The sequence below is a fragment of the Taurulus bubalis genome (assembly GCF_910589615.1).
Source record: "Taurulus bubalis genome assembly, chromosome: 11".
In the NCBI taxonomy this organism is placed as follows: domain Eukaryota; kingdom Metazoa; phylum Chordata; class Actinopteri; order Perciformes; family Cottidae; genus Taurulus; species Taurulus bubalis.
The window spans coordinates 25572127-25590091 of record NC_136599.1 but is presented as its reverse complement, the minus strand read 5'-3'; the positions used below and the strand labels follow the sequence as shown (position 1 = coordinate 25590091).

The 17965-nt window shown below is 42.4% G+C and overlaps 2 protein-coding genes across 2 annotated transcripts in view; both read left to right on the top strand.

Annotated features, from left to right (window-relative positions):
* Positions 1 to 3414: 3414 nt before the first annotated feature.
* Positions 3415 to 12266, top strand: renbp (renin binding protein). The gene is made up of 11 exons (XM_079226854.1): positions 3415 to 3487; positions 5925 to 6031; positions 6196 to 6271; positions 6356 to 6431; positions 8646 to 8827; positions 10028 to 10255; positions 10527 to 10608; positions 10758 to 10933; positions 11078 to 11209; positions 11527 to 11614; positions 11741 to 12266. Exons 1-11 carry the CDS (start codon positions 3416 to 3418, stop codon positions 11812 to 11814), a joined length of 1293 nt encoding a protein of 430 aa, XP_079082980.1. The 5' UTR covers position 3415; the 3' UTR covers positions 11815 to 12266.
* A 940-nt stretch (positions 12267 to 13206) lies between these two features.
* lrif1 (ligand dependent nuclear receptor interacting factor 1) overlaps positions 13207 to 17965 on the top strand; it is a gene marked incomplete at its 5' end in the record, with an annotated part of 5410 nt that continues 651 nt past the window's right edge. The window contains 6 exons of the mRNA XM_079225891.1: positions 13207 to 13232; positions 14187 to 14361; positions 14555 to 14692; positions 15170 to 15307; positions 15931 to 16070; positions 17568 to 17965. The exon at positions 17568 to 17965 is cut by the window's right edge and continues 651 nt beyond it. Coding sequence (XP_079082017.1) covers positions 13207 to 13232; positions 14187 to 14361; positions 14555 to 14692; positions 15170 to 15307; positions 15931 to 16070; positions 17568 to 17965 — 1015 coding nt within the window. The remainder of the gene's footprint in view (positions 13233 to 14186; positions 14362 to 14554; positions 14693 to 15169; positions 15308 to 15930; positions 16071 to 17567) is intronic.

Here is a 17965-nt window from a genome sequence, read left to right as displayed (position 1 = left end):
TCAGACGTGCTCTGAAACAGCAATCTGATGGGAGAGGCTGGACGCATTAATGGTGAAGGGTCCTCAGTGATGAAAGGACTGACTGGCTCTGAGGGGTGCCGTTGAGTTTGGATGCACGCATCGATGACACTTGTGAGTTCTTTCCTGCTTTTATCTGCAAGGAAATTGTACCAGGATGCCATGTCATGCCGCCATTCTGGTCTTCCAGTGATCGGCGAGGATGATGACGATGGCGGTCACTCTAAGTAGTCGTTCCAAGCAGTGCAGCTGCACCAGCTTCCAGTGGATTATGTTTATCAGTGAAAATTAAAAAACGTATATGACATCATGGGACTGATTTACTACATCAACTAAAATGCAGACTTCTCTCAATGAAGTGAATTGAATAGTAAAATAATGTATATTAAAAGTGATTAAAGCAATGACCTAATTCAACACAGGTGAACCACTGACCATATCAACATGGGGTGTCACGTCTCATGAAAACCACAAATTCAATCTAGTAGAGGGAACATCCTACACCAGTAATTATACAACATAATTAAGGGCTGCTTAGTGTCAATTCAGAATGTCTGTCTTTGGGAAAGGTCTTTTTCTCTGACTTATTTGTACTAAGCCAATGAAACACGGAGAGGATGTGTGAGTTTTTTGGCCTCTGTGTAGTGTAATGCCTGACCATATATGTGGTCCAGATTTCCTGTTCTGATGGCTGCTCTGTGCTCAGAAACACTTGACTGTAAGAGCTCTTGTAGTTCTTCCTATATAGGAAAAGTCAACATTTGCAGAGTTGCAACCCTACTTTTGATGTGCTTTTGTTTCTGTAGTTGAGCATCCATTTGGAACGCATTCTTGCTGCTTTTTTTTAAAAGAAGAGTGTGGAAGATCTACCTTTTGGTCTGTAAATAGCTGTGGACCCTGCTTAAGACCACGGCTTACCCATTAAAGGAATACTCCACCATTAAAATGACCATTATTGAGTGGTCGTAGGACTAGAAAAGCACGTTGTCCATTTACCATTATTATGTCATCAATTACTTTCTGCATGTTACCCAGAATTCTTGAAGAAAACGTTGTTTTTGGATGGTGAACGGGCAAATACGAAGTGGATCCTTGCTGAGTTAAAAATAATGGCTGTCACGACAGCAAAACTGTATCAATGATCTGTCCATAAACTCTCACACAACTCGTGCAGAATATTCCAAGTTTTGTTGATCCAGTCTCATGCTCACGACTACGCAAAATCATACAATTTAAAACACGTGTTGCAGAAACACATGTGTTCATCAAGGATTTACTCCATTCAAGAACTTAAGGTAACACGGGGTGAGTCAATTTGATACACAAATGGGTAATTGTTCGGCTGAAGTATTCCTTTAAGAACATGTGTATATGTATTTGAAAATATATCTTCTTTGGCTTCTGTTATCACAGAAATGTAATTTAGTTGTAGTTCTCCACTTATCTAACGTAAAAGAGTTTGAAATCACCACAAAAAAAGATTGTGGATGATCTCTCCATTTTGTAATTAGTTGGTGGCCATTTGTGGTGATGGAGTGCCCTCTGGTGGGCTTTAGAATGAACTACAATGTGATGTTGCCGAGTAATACTGTAGTTTCTATTCATTTCTTTTGATTATAGACCACTTTGAGGACTGATTCCATACTCATATGTTTATGAAAACTCATATTAAAACGTATGTTAGTTAACTTTGTTTGATTAGTTTTACTTTGATACATTTTGAAAATGTAATTGATGGATTGGATTGCAATACAATGTCTCAGGCCGCTTCATTACAGTACAAAGTTAACTGAAAGATATTGTCCTTTTGTTTACAGAGTAATTCTAAATACACAATGTTCCAACATTCTTTAATATCAAGTATGGATATGTATATATCATCTAATAAATGATCATCAGAATGATGCCAACTCAACCTGCTTCTCACTCTCACGAGATCTGACTGCCACATGAGAGGAGGATTTGGGGCCTGAATCACGGTCACACAGGCTAGTTGTGCCTTTTGAATTGATGACTCATCAGTCATCTGGCAACCACATTTAGGCTGCTGTTGGTCCAAACCTTCCGGGCTTCTCAGGGAATGAATTAAATCTGATCTGAATATACTGTGACCATATTTGTGTGACCCTTAAGTGTAGCACACTGACATGCATGCACACATTTGCCCTTATGCAGGATGGGGGATGAGTATTCCAGCATTTAGCTCCTCTAGCGAGAGCACCTTTCAGCACCATGGACAGTGCATCAGAAGAAAGATTATGTTTGGTCTGCCAAAATCTACCAAAACACAAAACACCAGGCTTGAATTGGTTTAATATAATTATTGATGGTCGGGTATACCTTTTAAAACTAAACACAAGGTATTTATGTGTCAGGGATCTAGTAGAATACTAGTGGTATCATTTTAAATGTGGTTTAAACAAGGTCAATTTAGTAGTGACCGATGAAAACCAGAACATTTGAATGTTTTACAGATAAGTGTTGGGTCTCGGGACAACCAGCTTACAACCGAGCGCTGAACAAGAACCAAAATGTGACAAGTAGCTTTTAATGAATTAAAAACAAACTGTGAAAGAATTAAAGTTGTAGGACGAAACCAAAGACAACTCCCAGACCGGACAAGGCAGTGGTAGAGACCAATCACAAGGTAGCCCCGCCCTAAAGCATACCTGCTCTAAGGTCTACTAAATGAACATTTACACTTTTTGCAAACAGAGGAGTTGCCCCCTGCTCATAATGAGAAAGAATGCAAGTTTAAGACACTTTCTTTATTGGCTTTACTTTTCAGACCCGCAGGTTTTCTCCTGGGACAAAGGTTTGGTTTCACTGAGACAAAGGGAAAAGAGATGTAAAAAAATATTTGTGGAGATGTTTCGTATCTCCCTGTTGTGTGCCATCTCCCTTATAAATGAACACATGACAGGTAGCCACGGTAACTCGGATGCTGGTGCAGTGGACGACCCCATGCTGCCATCTGCTGGTGTGTGAACACATCCTGTCGGAACTGATAACAGAAGTGTGTCTGTCCATCATCCACAACATGGATGAACAGGACACAGTCTGGAAGTACTTTCTTGATGTCACGTGGTGAAGTGGGTCTAAAAGACGTTTTATTAATATTAATATTATTATTATTATAATGTTCTCCTCTTGTCTGACATTTAAAGAGAGATAAGAAGAAGAACATATGCTTTCACTCATGATTTCCAACATTATTGCACAATGACCTCTGCCCCTGCGCGCTCGTGAGAACAATACCGTAATCCACTGTTTATGCCACACGCGCACATTCCCGCCCGTCTTTGCGATAGCGCAGACATTTCCTTGAGTGGGATCTGCTGAAACTTCCACTTCCTCCTGCAGAGCCGCCGCCGGAGCCGCGCTGCTTCCCGGTCATATGACCGACGGCTCGGCGGGAGCGCGCGGGACGGGCTGGCTCGTCACTGTCTGCCTGCACCTGGACCCGAAGGTAAGCACCGTGCGCCCGCGGAGCTTTCGCTGCTGCCGCGGAGCACTTCGCACTTTGTAGGATAAACACGGAGGGGCTGCAACGCGAGTGACGGACGAGGGACTATTTTTTATTTCGCGAGAATAACAAGTTCTTGGTCGGATAGTTTGAACATACACAGTTAGCTTGATGTTGGCTCTAGACTTTTGATAGCGAAATATGCCACGCTAGAAGCAATAACATGGCAAATGCTCGGTTTGTTCAAACATATTTGGAAACGAGCAACATATTGTATGTTCCCTTTGACGTTAACCCATAAGAACCCGGTTCTCCTTCAAGGAGCATGATGGGGTCATAACAGACTAAACAGACCAGGAGAACACATTTCTGACATTGTTTTCAAAATAGTGTCACATTTTTTAAATGTTACATATTTGTCACATTGGGCGTTAATGGTAACAATTTGTATTAATAATTACATAATTTTAACATGATTTTTTGTTTTTTATTTGTTTTAATATGCTTTGGATTGAAAAATATAAAATATGTTAGCTAAATATTATTGAATCAGCCAAATTAACTGAGCAGATCATAATTATTTTTCGTATTGTGCATATATGTCACATTTTTAGGTTAGCATCCCGATGTATCACAACGATTTTTATCTGATTTGTTTTATATCAGTCTCTTCAAGAAATGTGCTCACAGCAGGTCCAATACATTAAAGGACATGTTAATTAAGCATTAGCATTCTTAAAATGGGTAAATATGACCTTTAACAATGAAAAACAAACTTTTTAAATTCAGCATTTTCTTCAGATCTGTCACAACCTGGATCAGCCATTTTGGAAAGGTTGTTATGGGAACACAACATCACATGACCCCATCACATGACCCACCAATATGTTCAGTAGGTGTCACTTAGGGACTTCATGAGTTAAAATCAAGGATGAAGCGGTTTATGGAACTTTCCAGAACACTTACAGGACGGGTGACACCTGTGTCACCGTGGGTCCTTATGGGCTAAAGGGGACACGATTTTGCTCATTTCAGGTTCGTGCTTTTTACATTTTGTGGCTTTACTAGAAAGTGTTTACACGCTTTAATGTTCACGATGTGTTTCCTTTGCTGCAGTACAGCGCGTGTCTCTTTAAGCGTTTTGTCAGACGGGACACTTGACCGCCTCAGGGCTCTTGTAGGCTGTTGTTTCTTTATGGTGACACTGGAGGCGGATAGTGTTTACTTCTCGTAGGCCTCGCTCACTCAGCCCACACGGTTAAGTAAGCACTACGCATAAGCAGATGGCGCGCGCACAAAGATGAGCCAATTAAGACGCATGTGCTGCACAGCAACCTCTGATTTTGAAGCCAATGCTGGAAGTGTGTTAAAACCTGCATTCTCTCTGCTGTCCAGCAGGGGGTGACTCCTCTGTTTGCACAAATCAATCTGGTTGTATAGAAGTCTATGAGGAAATGACTCTCTTGATTTATTCCCTCAGTAAACATTGTAAACAGGTTTTTACTATCTTTATTGGGGGAGTTTTTCCTGATCCGATGTGAGGTCCCGGGACAGGATGTCATGTGTACAGATTGTAAAGCCCTCTGAGGCAAACTTGTATTTGTGATGTTGGGCTATATAAAATAAACTGAATTGTATTGAATTGAATAAACATGAGTTTATGTCTCAATCTCTAGTTTCAAGTCTTCTTCAATACATCGTGATGTTCATTTAGTAAATTATGGTTATTATATGGTTATTATATGGTATACGGCGTCTCACTCCTCTGTATTCCAAGTATGATAACTTCCGTTTATTGCTTGCAAAAAAAATTGACGGACTCAAGGCTTCATAACGGCGGTCCACAAACCAATGACTACGTCCACTTCTTACAGTCCATGAGGCCAACTCCGAAGTTAGCATCGGTAAATGCTGTGTGAGGGCCATTGTAGGTAAAACAAACAAATAATTACGGAGAGTGGGAATGGGGTAATATTCAGAGAAAAAAAAACTAATTTCTGGGATTAATGTTGTTGTTTTGTGAAGCTTAAATACAATCAGCAGCAGTAAAACGCTAACGCTAGGTTATAAAGGAACTACAACAAGCTCACGTGACTTCGTACGTTTAGTAGTTTACTTAATCAGTCGTTAGCAAGCGCCTCTTTTAAGAAACTTCAACGCTTCAGAATTTAGCAATGGGGTGTTTACTGACATATTTCATGGCGTATAACAAAAACATAAAAATCTCTTAAACTTGTGTTAACCACAGCCCTCATTTCAGCTACTTAATCAAGTTATTTGTGGTAATAATGTCCCAAATTAAGGAGAGAACTTGCTTCAAAGTCTTCAATCCATGTTTGGTAAAAGGATAAGTATTGTTATAATTAAGTGTATACATGTAAACTAGGGAAGGTCATACATTATACCTTTTTTTAATACAAACTGATGTTCATGTTTTAAGGAAACCATGTCTGTGGTGAAGCTGGAAGGGTGGCGAGAGCGTATTCGTAAAGAACTGGACAACGTAGTGGACTTCTGGCTCAAATACTCTCATGACACAACACATGGGTACAGTTCCCAAACATTATAACTTGCATGCCGAGCAGTTGTGTACAACTGTTTGTTCTGTGCGTGTGTATGTGTGTGTGTGTGTGTGTGTGTGTGTGTGTGTGTGTGTGTGTGTGCGTGTGTGTGTGTGTGTGATGAACTCGGACCTCTGCTCTGTGTTTCAGAGGCTTCTTCACTTGCATCGGGAGGGATGGGAAGGTGTATGATGAGCTGAAGTATGTCTGGCTGCAGGGTAGACAGGTACGTCATGATGTCCTGACGCTGGCTGTGCAGAACAACGGAAATGTGATCATCCGATGTGAGGTGAATATATTCTTTTCACAGGTGTGGATGTATTGCCGCCTGTACCGAACCATGGAGCGCTTCCACAAGCCTGAAATCCTGGAAGCTGCAAAAGCCGGTAAAGCTTGTTACAGCTAGCTAAACCTTTCAGCGTCCGCACTACTGAAGGGTTATGTCTTTGGTTGCAATACTGGTATTAATTCATTAATTATCTAAGTAATAAATAATCCATTTACCAATATACAGCAATGCCGGGTGTTTGCATGTATTATTCACAGTCAAGTTCGCCCGAGGATGAACCATCCATTCGTTACCTTTTCCTGTTTATTCGAGGGCCGGGTTGCGGTGGCACCAAGCTTAGAAGGGCATTCTTCACAAATTTGGGGCCTTAATCCTTTGGGATCTTGCGTCACGCCGGCGTGCTGTACAGTGTTTACGTTTTTTAAATATTCATATCTTATCATATCTTCATAAACGGCACAGAAAAAAAGAATCCGCTGCTGTTAGATCAGCGAGACGCTGCAGTTTCCGGCCCCCTCCTCTGTGTGTTTCTGTGTGCCTGTAAGGCGAGCTCACAGCCCCATCATATAATAATACATTTGGTTTCAGACATTTATTTAGATGCATCTACCATTGTATTCATATATTCCACTGCTTTTGTGAACCTGAGACCTTTGGTAGACCAATTTCCATCACCAAAACCTTTCGTCCACATGAGTAAAAGTATGTTTTCACAAGAGATATGAAGAATCTTTCAAAATCGAACAATTTTTCAGCTTTAGGTACATATTATCACTTTACACTTGTGCCTTATGACAATTGTGCCTCATTATATGGAGAGCTGAGATTGTTCTGCAATTTTATACACATGGGCATATATCTCATATGCAAGTGCCTATAAAAAGTGAATTTAAGAAATGATGTAAAATCAAGAAAAAGGCCTAAGACCCTGAAGGGCTGAAGGCGTACCCAAGCCAAACGAGATGTACAATCTCTCCAGCGTGGGCCCTCTCACCAGTTGGACGTGCCCGGAGAGACTCTCAAGGCCTCCTGTATCTGCAATCTCCTTCTTTCGGTCACTCCCTGAAGGTGAGGGTCGGAATTTAAAAGGACTGGAAAATGGAGAGCCTTTTTCAGCTCCTTCTTCACCACACAGGTCCGGTACGACGCTTGGGTCACCGCTGACCCATTCCATCTCTGTTTTACCCTCACCCGTGAACTCAGTGACTCACTCCCCAGAGGATGGATCCTTTGGTTTGAATGAACCCAGATAATGTTTTGCCTCAGTACTGGCGAGCCTCTGGAAGAAGAGCAAATTCATACCTGTCCAAATGTAATACATTTTTACAGTTAGAAATGATGAAGGCCCTTGTAAATGACAAGCTAGTACAAAATGTAAACCATACTTAGGTATGTTGTGTTTTACTTTCACCAGTTCACTGTCGTATTATTGGATTTAGCGAAGCTGGAAGTCTCAATAAACTGCTTAGCTTTTTCTAAATATCAGGTGATACTTTCCAATATATCGTTTAATATTTTTTACAGATTACTGGATCATTATCCATGCCATTGAAACGTGTTAATAAAAAACTATGTGCGTTTTAAAAGGAAGCAAAACACAGTTAAAACGATTGTGGCATGGTAAAGTGCACAGCATGTCAGCACTGTTGGAAGGAAACCTTGGAGCTGCAAAAATATAATCTTCAAGGGGAACGAAGAGAAACGGACAACCCCGTCTCGGCCCAGTTCGTGATCATTGATGTTTTGTTTTTTCAAATCAATGCCTGAGGCAGCTTGTGAAAGAACAGCAACCATTGATCTTCCTTCATATCATCACAATTCCAACTCACCACTGTTCTCCAGCACAAACGTGCCACCATTGCAGCTCTTAAAGGGGACATGGCATGAACAGCTCACTTTTTCAGCGTTTGTGCCCATACGTCTGGGTGTCTGGAGTGCCTACCAAACACATACAAGCATGTAAATATGTTCTAGTAAACAACCCACACACAGTATGAACCTAAAGAAATGAGCAGGATATGCCATTTAACTGTCATGTCTGAATAAAGCCGTCGTGAACATTGACAGCTAAATTGAACAGACAGATGAAGCCAGCAGTTTGATGTATTCACGTGTGGAAACAGGGATTTGTTGCGTTGCTAGCTAACCTGCTGTGTGTTATGTGGACGCAGACAGTTCCCCAGTGACTCAACTCTCATGAGGTTTAGTAAAGGTGAATGTGCCTGAACACGACTGGTTCTTCCACCACCGCCCTCACATTTGAATCTCCTGAATCATAAGCTAATGTCACAATGTTCTGTTTGCTTCGTAGGAGGGGAATTCCTCAGGAGGTTTGCTCGCGTCCCCGGCAGCGGCGGCGGCCAGTGGAAGTGCGCCTTCTGCTTAACCCGAGATGGCAAAGCACTCAAAATTCAGAGGACTGTATTCAGCGAGTGTTTCTACATCATGGCCATGGATGAACTGAGCAGGGTCACTGGTGACGAGGACATGCAGGTACAGTAATAATCCAAACTAGAGCATACGTAGGTCAGAAACTCCTGGTCCATGACAATGTTTCTCAATAATAAATGTCGCAGGCCGTGTCTCAGGAGGAAGAGCCGGTCTTCCACAAAAAACAGCCGTTCAAGCCCTATCTCCGTGTTGTGACTATAGTCGCCACATGCATTGGATTAGCTCCACGCCCACTTTTATGCTGATTGTGCAGGAACAGAAACAGACGTTGAGGCTCATCAAGCTACAGTGAAACTGGTTTCCCTTTTTCTTTTCTTTTTTTGCAAATCTAGATCTTGGTTCCCCAAAAATGGACCCAAATGTATTTTGACACTGTTGTGATAGACAACAGGAGGCATTACCAGAGCCAGACCACTTCAATTCCAATACTCGTTGTTTCTGGATATTAAGGGGAGTAAAATATACCGTTATGAATGCAAATGTCATGTACTTGGTGGTCATTCTGTAGTTTGACTTTTCAAACATAGTTTTTTTGTTGATCCTTCAATATAATAATTTTATTTCCAATAATCAGGGTTCTTACGTTCTTGGAACACCGGGAAAAGTCATGGAATTTTAAAATTGTTATTTCCACGCCTGGAAAAGTCCTTGAAAAAAATTAAATCCCAAAAGTTTTGGAAAAGTCATAGAAATGTGTTATATTCATGTGTTCATGACGTTCATTTACGCTGAGTTTGACATCATTAATATGCTTTTAAAAGAAAGACGCTCAAAATATAAGCAGGCATACATACAGGCATCTATATACATGTTTATTCTTTTAATCAAACTATTGTCTCATTCATTTGTGTCATTTAAGGTTTACTGTATGCTTTGTATTCTCATTGTTAGTTTAAATACTACATTTACTCACTTTTTACTGTTTACACCCAGATTTCACAAAATATTTGGTCATGGACATTTGATTTAAAGTCATGGAAAAGTCATGGAAATCCATTGGTCAAAATGTGTATGAACCCTGAATAATACAAACATACATTAGCACCAGTTAGTTTGAAAGAAGCCGTGTCCTTTCAGGGCCGGTGCTGTTGCGCTGCTAGCTAACCTGCTGTGTGCTATGTGGACTCAGACAGTTCACCAGTGACTCACAGTTCTCAGTGGTCCTTTCACAACCGCCCTCACATTCCCACCTCCTCCCACCACCGCTCTGATAAGCTGCCCTCTGCTCTGTCGTGTCGCTAGCTGGAGGCTGAACAGATGATGGAGCAGTTGATCTACTGGGTCCGGGTGGACTCGTCGGGCCTGGGCCGGCCACAACTTCCCGGAGATGTTCCCACCAACAGCATGGCGGTTCCCATGATGCTGCTGTGTCTGGTGCAACAGCTGACCGAAGGCCGGGGTCCGGAGGCTGCCCAGAAGTACGGGGAGCTGGCCAGCTGGTGTGTGCAGCAGATTCTACAACACATCCAGGTATGGACACAGAACATGATGCTTTGTGATTAAAATGACTCCATAAAGGGTTGACATTTAGGGCAGTTCAGGGCTCAACACTGACTTTTGCAAGTAGGCATCAGCTTTTGGTTGCCAAAACGTCATTATTTTATTGGGAAAGAGTTGGCAACACTGGGGTTTATGGTTAAATCCCTTTTAAAATCGAGCGTACTCTCGCTGGTTTCTCAAGATTACCAACCCTGCCTTTCTAATATGCTGAATATGACTTTTATTTTGTAACTTGGCACAGAGAGACGGCACAGCTATTCTCGAGAATGTGTCACTGGAGGGAGCGGAGCTGCCGGGTTGCCAGGGCCGACTGCAGAACCCAGGTAAACACTCAGTCAGCCAGGCGGTAGCGAGCACAGTGAGTGCATGGGGGAGCTCGGGTTGAGTGCGTGTCCTGTCCTTTGTTGCCGACCTCGGCATTTTCCAATGCGTCTCTGCTCTTCCCCCCGCATGTCAACCCGTGCTGACTCAGGCCACGCCCTGGAAGCGGGCTGGTTCCTGCTTCAGGTCAGCGCCGAGCAGCAGGACAAGGAGCTCCAGAGGACCGCCATCAACAAGTTTGTGGAGCTGCCGTATCAGAACGGCTGGGACAAAGAGCACGGAGGCCTCTTCTACTTCCTGGATGTGGACGGTCACTGCCCCACACAGGTGAAGCGATCATCCGCACACATGATGGTGTTTTGCTTTCGACAGCTGACACTGTTGCATCTTTGCATTTTTGTCTGATCACTGTGTTTTATAAAGAAAAAGCTTGAAGTGAAGCCGTCTGCTGCTGCTTGTATATTTGACCAGTTGGAGTGGAACATGAAGCTGTGGTGGCCCCACTGTGAGGCTCTCATCGCCTTCCTGATGGCCTACAGTCAAACCAAGAAGCCAGAGCTGCTGGAGAGATTCTCCGAAGTTTACAAATACACCTTCAACCACGTAAGTTGAATAGTCATACAATTACCGTACAATTACCATTTTACACATAAATTATCAATGTAGCTCATGAAGCAGCATATTTTAAGTTGTGTAATGTTTGGGTTGTATCCACATGGTTTAATGCACTTATTGTCACTTATGATGAAAACATCAGCGAAAACATTTGATGCAAATTACGTAACATTGAAAATCGCATGTGCTTTATGTGATGACTCAATAGATATAAAACCTTTTTTAAGCTTGCTGAATGTTTTGTGACCATGTATATTTCAGTGCACCATATGCCTTATATACTGTGTGCGCCTGATTCTGTGCAGTTTCCTGATGCTAAGAGCGGAGAGTGGTTTGGCTATTTGACTCAAGAAGGGAAAGTGACCCTGGATTTTAAAGGAGGCCCCTTTAAAGGTAAGAACATAATGGACATTCATGGGATTTCACACAGCTCCCTCTCGAGACGATAAAAGACTATATACTGTACACCTGGGGGCAGCTTCTTCACTTAGATAATCGTGTTTCTCTCCTCTTCCTCAGGCTTCTTCCATGTGCCTCGCTGCCTGTACATGTGTGAGCGTATGCTGGATGATCTTCTGGCGAACGCGGACTGAGCATTCTGACGCCAATGTTGTAACGACGGGATTGAATGTCTGTTTGCTAAATCAAACCACAATAATAAAGAAAATAGATTTCGCTCATTTTCAAATAATTTACGATACGTTTCTTGGTCGGACACAACCCGTCTGCTGTCTTGTTTTTAAGTGACTGAGAGGATGTCCCGACATTTGGTGAAAGTAGAATTCCCGAATTTGACTGTAAAGAAGCTATTTCCTAGAATATAGTACACGGTCAGTTAACAAGTATTTGTATTTTTCATCACTTTGTAAAGTACATTTGCTACTTGCTAGAAATCTGTGGCTTCTTTACACATCTAGCATGAAGCAAACCTTTTTGGGGGGTAATGTTCATGTCCAGCTCCTTAGAAAGAAGTCTGTCGCTGTAGCTGTGTCCACCAGCTAGTCTAGCGTTCTTTTGTTTGATAATAAATCCAAATTAAAATGTGTCTGTATAGATGTATAGAGTTGTGTAATTATAAATTATGTGTGTAAATAGATATATATGTGTGTGTGTGTGTGTGTGTGTATATATATATATATATATATATATATATATATATATATATATATATATATATATATATATATATATATATATATATATATATATATATGGCATATGTGTGTGTGTAATAGATTTAAATATAAATGCACACATGCCAATCATAGATCAAAACATTGCTACATTTGGCTGAATAATATAAGCTAGAAAGAGCCAACTCTTTTGGCAGTGAAACGAGCCGGAATTGCCTTCACTAAAGCGGAACTTGAACGTGAGGGGTGTTGGCAGAAGGAGACGTTCACAAGCTGCCAGGGTTTGGTTTGTAACACCGCGGTACGCGTTTATGTATGGCGTCAATAAATGGACATTGGATTATTGGCAAAAAAAACAACAACAAATAGAACTACATTCAACCTAAACTGATTGTTGTAGTGAGGGAAAACATTGTTGGGCAAAATAACCTCACAGCAAAACTGAAACAGAATAGCTGCATTGAACACAACCCATGTAACAAACCGGAAGCCCGGTGTAACGGATGCGGAAATAACGGAAAGCGATAAGGGAGATGTTGTTGAAAGATAAATGCTATTAAAACGCTAGTTTATTTAACTAGTCGACTGAACATTGTCAAGATAACAGACGGTCTCCCCGTTTGTTTTATGGAGGGATATAACAATGTGACTACGTAGCTGGCGGGCTTTTTGACGTTAGTTCACGCACACGTAACTGACTCTTCGGTGCTTTTGTGTAAACACATCTGGCCGACGTTACGTTAGCATATTCTGCCTCGAGATTCATCTATCAGCCGAAACTGCTGGTTTAGTTCCACCGACTGACTGGACGGGGAAACTACAAGTGGAGTTTCACGAGTCATGTATCCCGCAATGACGGAAAAGGATCGGGATCCCAGGTACCATTGGATTTATACGGAAGTTGACTAGGTTTGATGTCATCCCATTTACAATGTCGGTCACGTGGCGTTCATTACAGCATATTAAAAGAACCGAGGATCGGTAGAACGTTCTACAGTCCCCCTTTAGTGATTCATGGTAGATGTTGAGTTTAACGTGAGGTTTCCATTTCACAAAGGTGGCACACTTAACCCGGGGGGAGGATACGTTAACAATGGCGGTCTAGCAGGTTAAAAGAGAGCCACCTTTGTGCCATTGGCAACTCCAGCTTCAGGCTCAATGGATCTCTCTAACCCATTAATCTGGCATCGAGCCCAAATTACAACAAATTATGAATTTCGCCATATTGACCGTAGACTGATGTTAACCCCGCGACAATCTCCGGTTCTGCCGAGTGAATGCAAATGTTTCCTAAAACTTTTACTCTCTCTACTGACCAGCAGGGGCAACAAGCAGTTACATGGAATTTAACTTCCTTATTTTCATTATTTACACCTGTGTTTTCCCACTGTGACAAGTCAATGTGTCTGCTGTGCAAAAGGCCTTTTTGATGGATGTACTTGTATAGATCTGTTCTAGTCTTCCGACCACTTTAAACAAAGCACTTTAACAATACTTATCATTCACCCATTCATACACTGGGTGTCTCGCCCAAGGACACATCGACATGGGCTAACGGAGCTGGGGATCGAACCGCCGATCCTCTGATTGAAGGACGACCCTGCTCACCACTGATCCACATTATTATTATTATTATAATTATTCTTATTATTGATATCAACCGTCACATCTCAACTGCAGCATTTTGAAGATGTGGAAAGCTGCCTTTTGAAAACAGATTCATCAAATCTGTCTCTTTGGACAAAACCATCAGCAAAATGAATTCTCGTCAAATGTTTACCTTTTTTAATCTTTACTGTTCTTAACTGACATGTTGTTGTTTTGTCTTTAAGTGGGACCGGTGTCTTCTACCAGGCAATACCTGCTGTTGGTGCTGATGGCAGGAACATCATGAAACTGATTCCTGTACAAATTATCAACGGAGACCTTTTCAAATCTCAAATAAGCCAGTTCAACACCATCATTACACCACCGAAAGCTATGACTGTCAATACTGCCTCCAGACCAGTTGGCATGGGGCAAAAGGCTTTGAATCCTTCTGCAACTGAGCAAATTGTCAGGAAGCAAGTTCCCCTCATGAATGCCTCCCCTTATCAAATAGGTTCGAATCTTGGTTATTCACTAAACAAGCATCCACTCCAGCAACTACAACAGAGTGTGAATGTATTGGCAATTGTACCTCCGATGGCATTACCTGTAGCAAATGGTGGGAAGTCAGTACGGCCTCCATGTCAGCTCCCAGTCACAGTGCAATCTCCAGTTCCCCCCAGAATACAGTGCTTTCAGATTCCCCCTCAGGCACAAGTCCGACCAGTCCCAGCATCTGATCTATTGGCGGGTAAGAAACAGACTTTTACTCCATCAGCCAAGTTTCTTTGCAGGACATCAAATACAACATCATGTGGACTTTCATCAAAAGGATCAGAACAACATTTCAATTTAGTTCCAAATGTTCCACAAAGGCCCAACAGCCCCATAAAGTGGTCAGTTGAAGAAGAAGACAACTCAACGGAGATTCTTCGAGTTCTTGCCCAGAGAGACAATACTAGGAAGCACTTTGAGGCCATTAGAAAACCAGGTCCAACCCTTGAGCCTTTAAATTCCTCCGTTACTTCAGAGATTCTTCGAGATGCGACAGAGAGAGAAAATGCTGGGAAGCTCTGTGAGGTCATTATTAAATCTGTTACTGGGTCCAGTCCGGGAAAAAGTGGAGAAAAACAGGGAAACCCCGTGTTCATATGGAACGGGAAGCAACCACAACAGCAACCGAATGTACATGTAATGGCTCTAGTACCTCTGATGGCAACACCTGTAGCAAACAGTGGAAAGTCTGGAAAACCTCCAAGTGAACTCCAAGTCCCAGTGCAATCTCAACCACTCCCAAAAAGACAGTGTTTTCAGATTATCCCTAAAGCACAAGTCCAAAGAGTCCCAGCATCTCATCTACCTCCGGGTATCAAGAAACAGACTTTTCCTCCATCAGTCAACTCCTCGCCAAGATCCGGCTTACCCAGTGCGGCCTACATGCCGCCTATCACAAGTGTCAATCGAGGTGTTACTCCACAAAGTAATTCTGCACTTGATGTGCTCAAGTTGCTTTGCAAGACAGCAAGTACAACATCATATAAAACTCCATTAAATGGATCAGAACCACACTTAAAATTAATTCCAAATGTTCCACAAAGGCCCGACAGCCCTATAAAGTGGTCAGTTGAAGAAGACGACTCAACGGCTCCAACTCTTGATGCTTTTGATTCTCCTGTTACTTTAGAGCTTCTTCGAGTTGCTGCAGTGAAAGAAAATGCTGAGAACAACGTCCTTACAAACCCAGTTTCTGGGTCGAGTCAGGGCAAAAGTGGACAAGGAGAGGAAAACCCCTCGGTCATGTGGAACGGGAAGCTTTTTGTTTTGACCAAAAATAGCAGCCGACCATGTGAAACTGGAAAAGATGACGCACCCATCGCGGCAAGAAAAAGTTACGAATTCGACAAACCCATTGTAGCTTCAACCCAACAACCAGTTGCGTCAGTCGCCCCTCAGAAAAAGAAGGGGCTCGGAATTCTATATCCAAACCAGTCGCACAAAGTGATCGACCTTTGTGACGACGACGCTCCAAATGACTCGTCTCGACAAGCGGCATCAGTTCATACGTCGGCGGTCACTCCCGCGGATGAAGATAATGTCATATTTGTGTCCTATACTCCACCCACATCTGAGTCTCAAGATTTGAGACTAAAAGCACAAATGACACATGTGAAGGAAACTGAGCAGGTGGCCACAAGCAGCTCGAGCAAAGTGACTGAACAAAGGAGCCTGGATGGTCCACCTGGGGCTCTGGAAGGAAGAACACTTGACCAGAGCATGTCTGTCGACACGGTCCAAAATCCTACACATGTTGACGTTTCAGCAGTGGTGAATATGGTTGATGATGATTGCTCCATCGTTGACAGCCAGCAGAGCACCTCCGCCCAACGGTTGGAGAGCATGGAAGTTGATCCCAGCAGCAATGGCATATGCTTTGGAATAATGGAGGACACCCACAGCGTGGAGGTGAGGGCACCTCTCTTGCTTCATTACTTTGGGGGGGAAATGTTTTGGATCAAAATATATTTAAGCAGGGAGTCGTGTAACAACATTGAGAAATGTGTATTTAGTCGTCACTTCCTTTTAGAAACGCTGATGCACAAATGTTGAAGCTGTCAGCAGCCATGTTTCCATTCAATTGTCAAGTGAATTTTAAGCAAAGTTTTAAAATGATCCAAAAAAAGAATTACAAAGTAGGTGCGTTTCCATTAACAGGTTGTTTTTTTTACTCTGCTACAGCGCAGTTTGGTCAGAAGTTGGCGCTACATGGTTGTAATCCGCCAGGAGATGTGGGATTGATGCAATGCATAAGTCTGTTTTTTGGACCGAGCCAGGCTAGCCATTCCCCCCTGCTTCTTGTCTTTATGCTAAGCTAGGCTAACCACGTCCCGACTCAGTCCCCGTTAACGCCATAAATGAATTGTACCGGTTACATTTTGTGATTCATCAGAAGAAATGCATTGTTGCTTATTGTTGTTATGGTGTTTTGTCTACTATTTTATGTAATGTAGTATTCTCTTAATAATCTATTGCAAACTATAACCCCTTTGTCATAACGGAGCTACATAACAGCCGGTTATATATTGTGTTGCGGATGGCAAAAAGTTAAAATATTTTATCTTTGGATGGCAAACCATTACCGGTATTCTCTCACCTAATTGAATGATATCATGATAAAATGATATCCTATTAGCTGTCTAACCGTCTGCCTGATTACATGTAATTGCATCATTGACTTAATCATTGCGTTATCATTGGCCCGACACAGACTGATATATCTTGACAAATATTGGATGTATTGTCAATAAAGGTTTCCAGAAGAGGATTTTTAGTTTGTTGATCCCCTCACTTCTTTAATTTGCTTTGGATTTTAACCAAATCCCTCCAAAATGTAAGCCAATCCCATCAGTCAGACAGTGATCTTGTTTAACATAACTTGCTAAACGTTGGTATTTTCAGCATGTTAGCATTTAGCTCAAAGCACGCTGTGTCACTAGCATGACTGTAAATTCGGAAGTATTGTTTGTGTTTTAAAGAGGTTTTATTTTTTTGTCCTCGCAGACCTCCGAGAGCAGTCGGACGTCTTCGCTGGCGCCAGCATCCTGTCAACGGTCTGATGATCTGCTGAGACGGATGTTTGGGATAACGGCCGATGTGAAAGTTGACCTGCGGAGGATAGACGAAGCCCCAGCTGGGTACCTTCCTGTAGAACCTACGGCGAGTGAGTGCATTAAGTCAGTGGAGGGTCATCAGGAAACATCGAGCGGGTTTAAGGACAGAGAACTTTTTTTGCAGCACCCTTACAGCCAACGAGAAACTGAAAGCTGCAACGGGCTCATCAATGCCAATGAGGTGAAAGTACTAGCTCAACAGGAACTGTCCGAAGACTCCGCCACTCCAAGTCTTCACTCCGATGTTGGACCTCTCGAGTGTTCACATTTTGAAGTGAACACAAACCCTTCGCCCAGGGCGACATGCGGCGACGTTGAAACGGAGCTCATGATTGGCTACGGGGAGCCTATAGATG

Coding starts and splice junctions, on each gene's coding strand:
- renbp (XM_079226854.1), top strand. CDS start 3,416: ATGACCGACGGCTCGGCGGGAGCGCGCGGGACGGGCTGGCTCGTCACT. Junction 10,934..11,077: donor ACGGTCACTGCCCCACACAG/GTGAAGCGATCA, acceptor ATATTTGACCAG/TTGGAGTGGAACATGAAGCT. Junction 11,615..11,740: donor TAAAGGAGGCCCCTTTAAAG/GTAAGAACATAA, acceptor CCTCTTCCTCAG/GCTTCTTCCATGTGCCTCGC.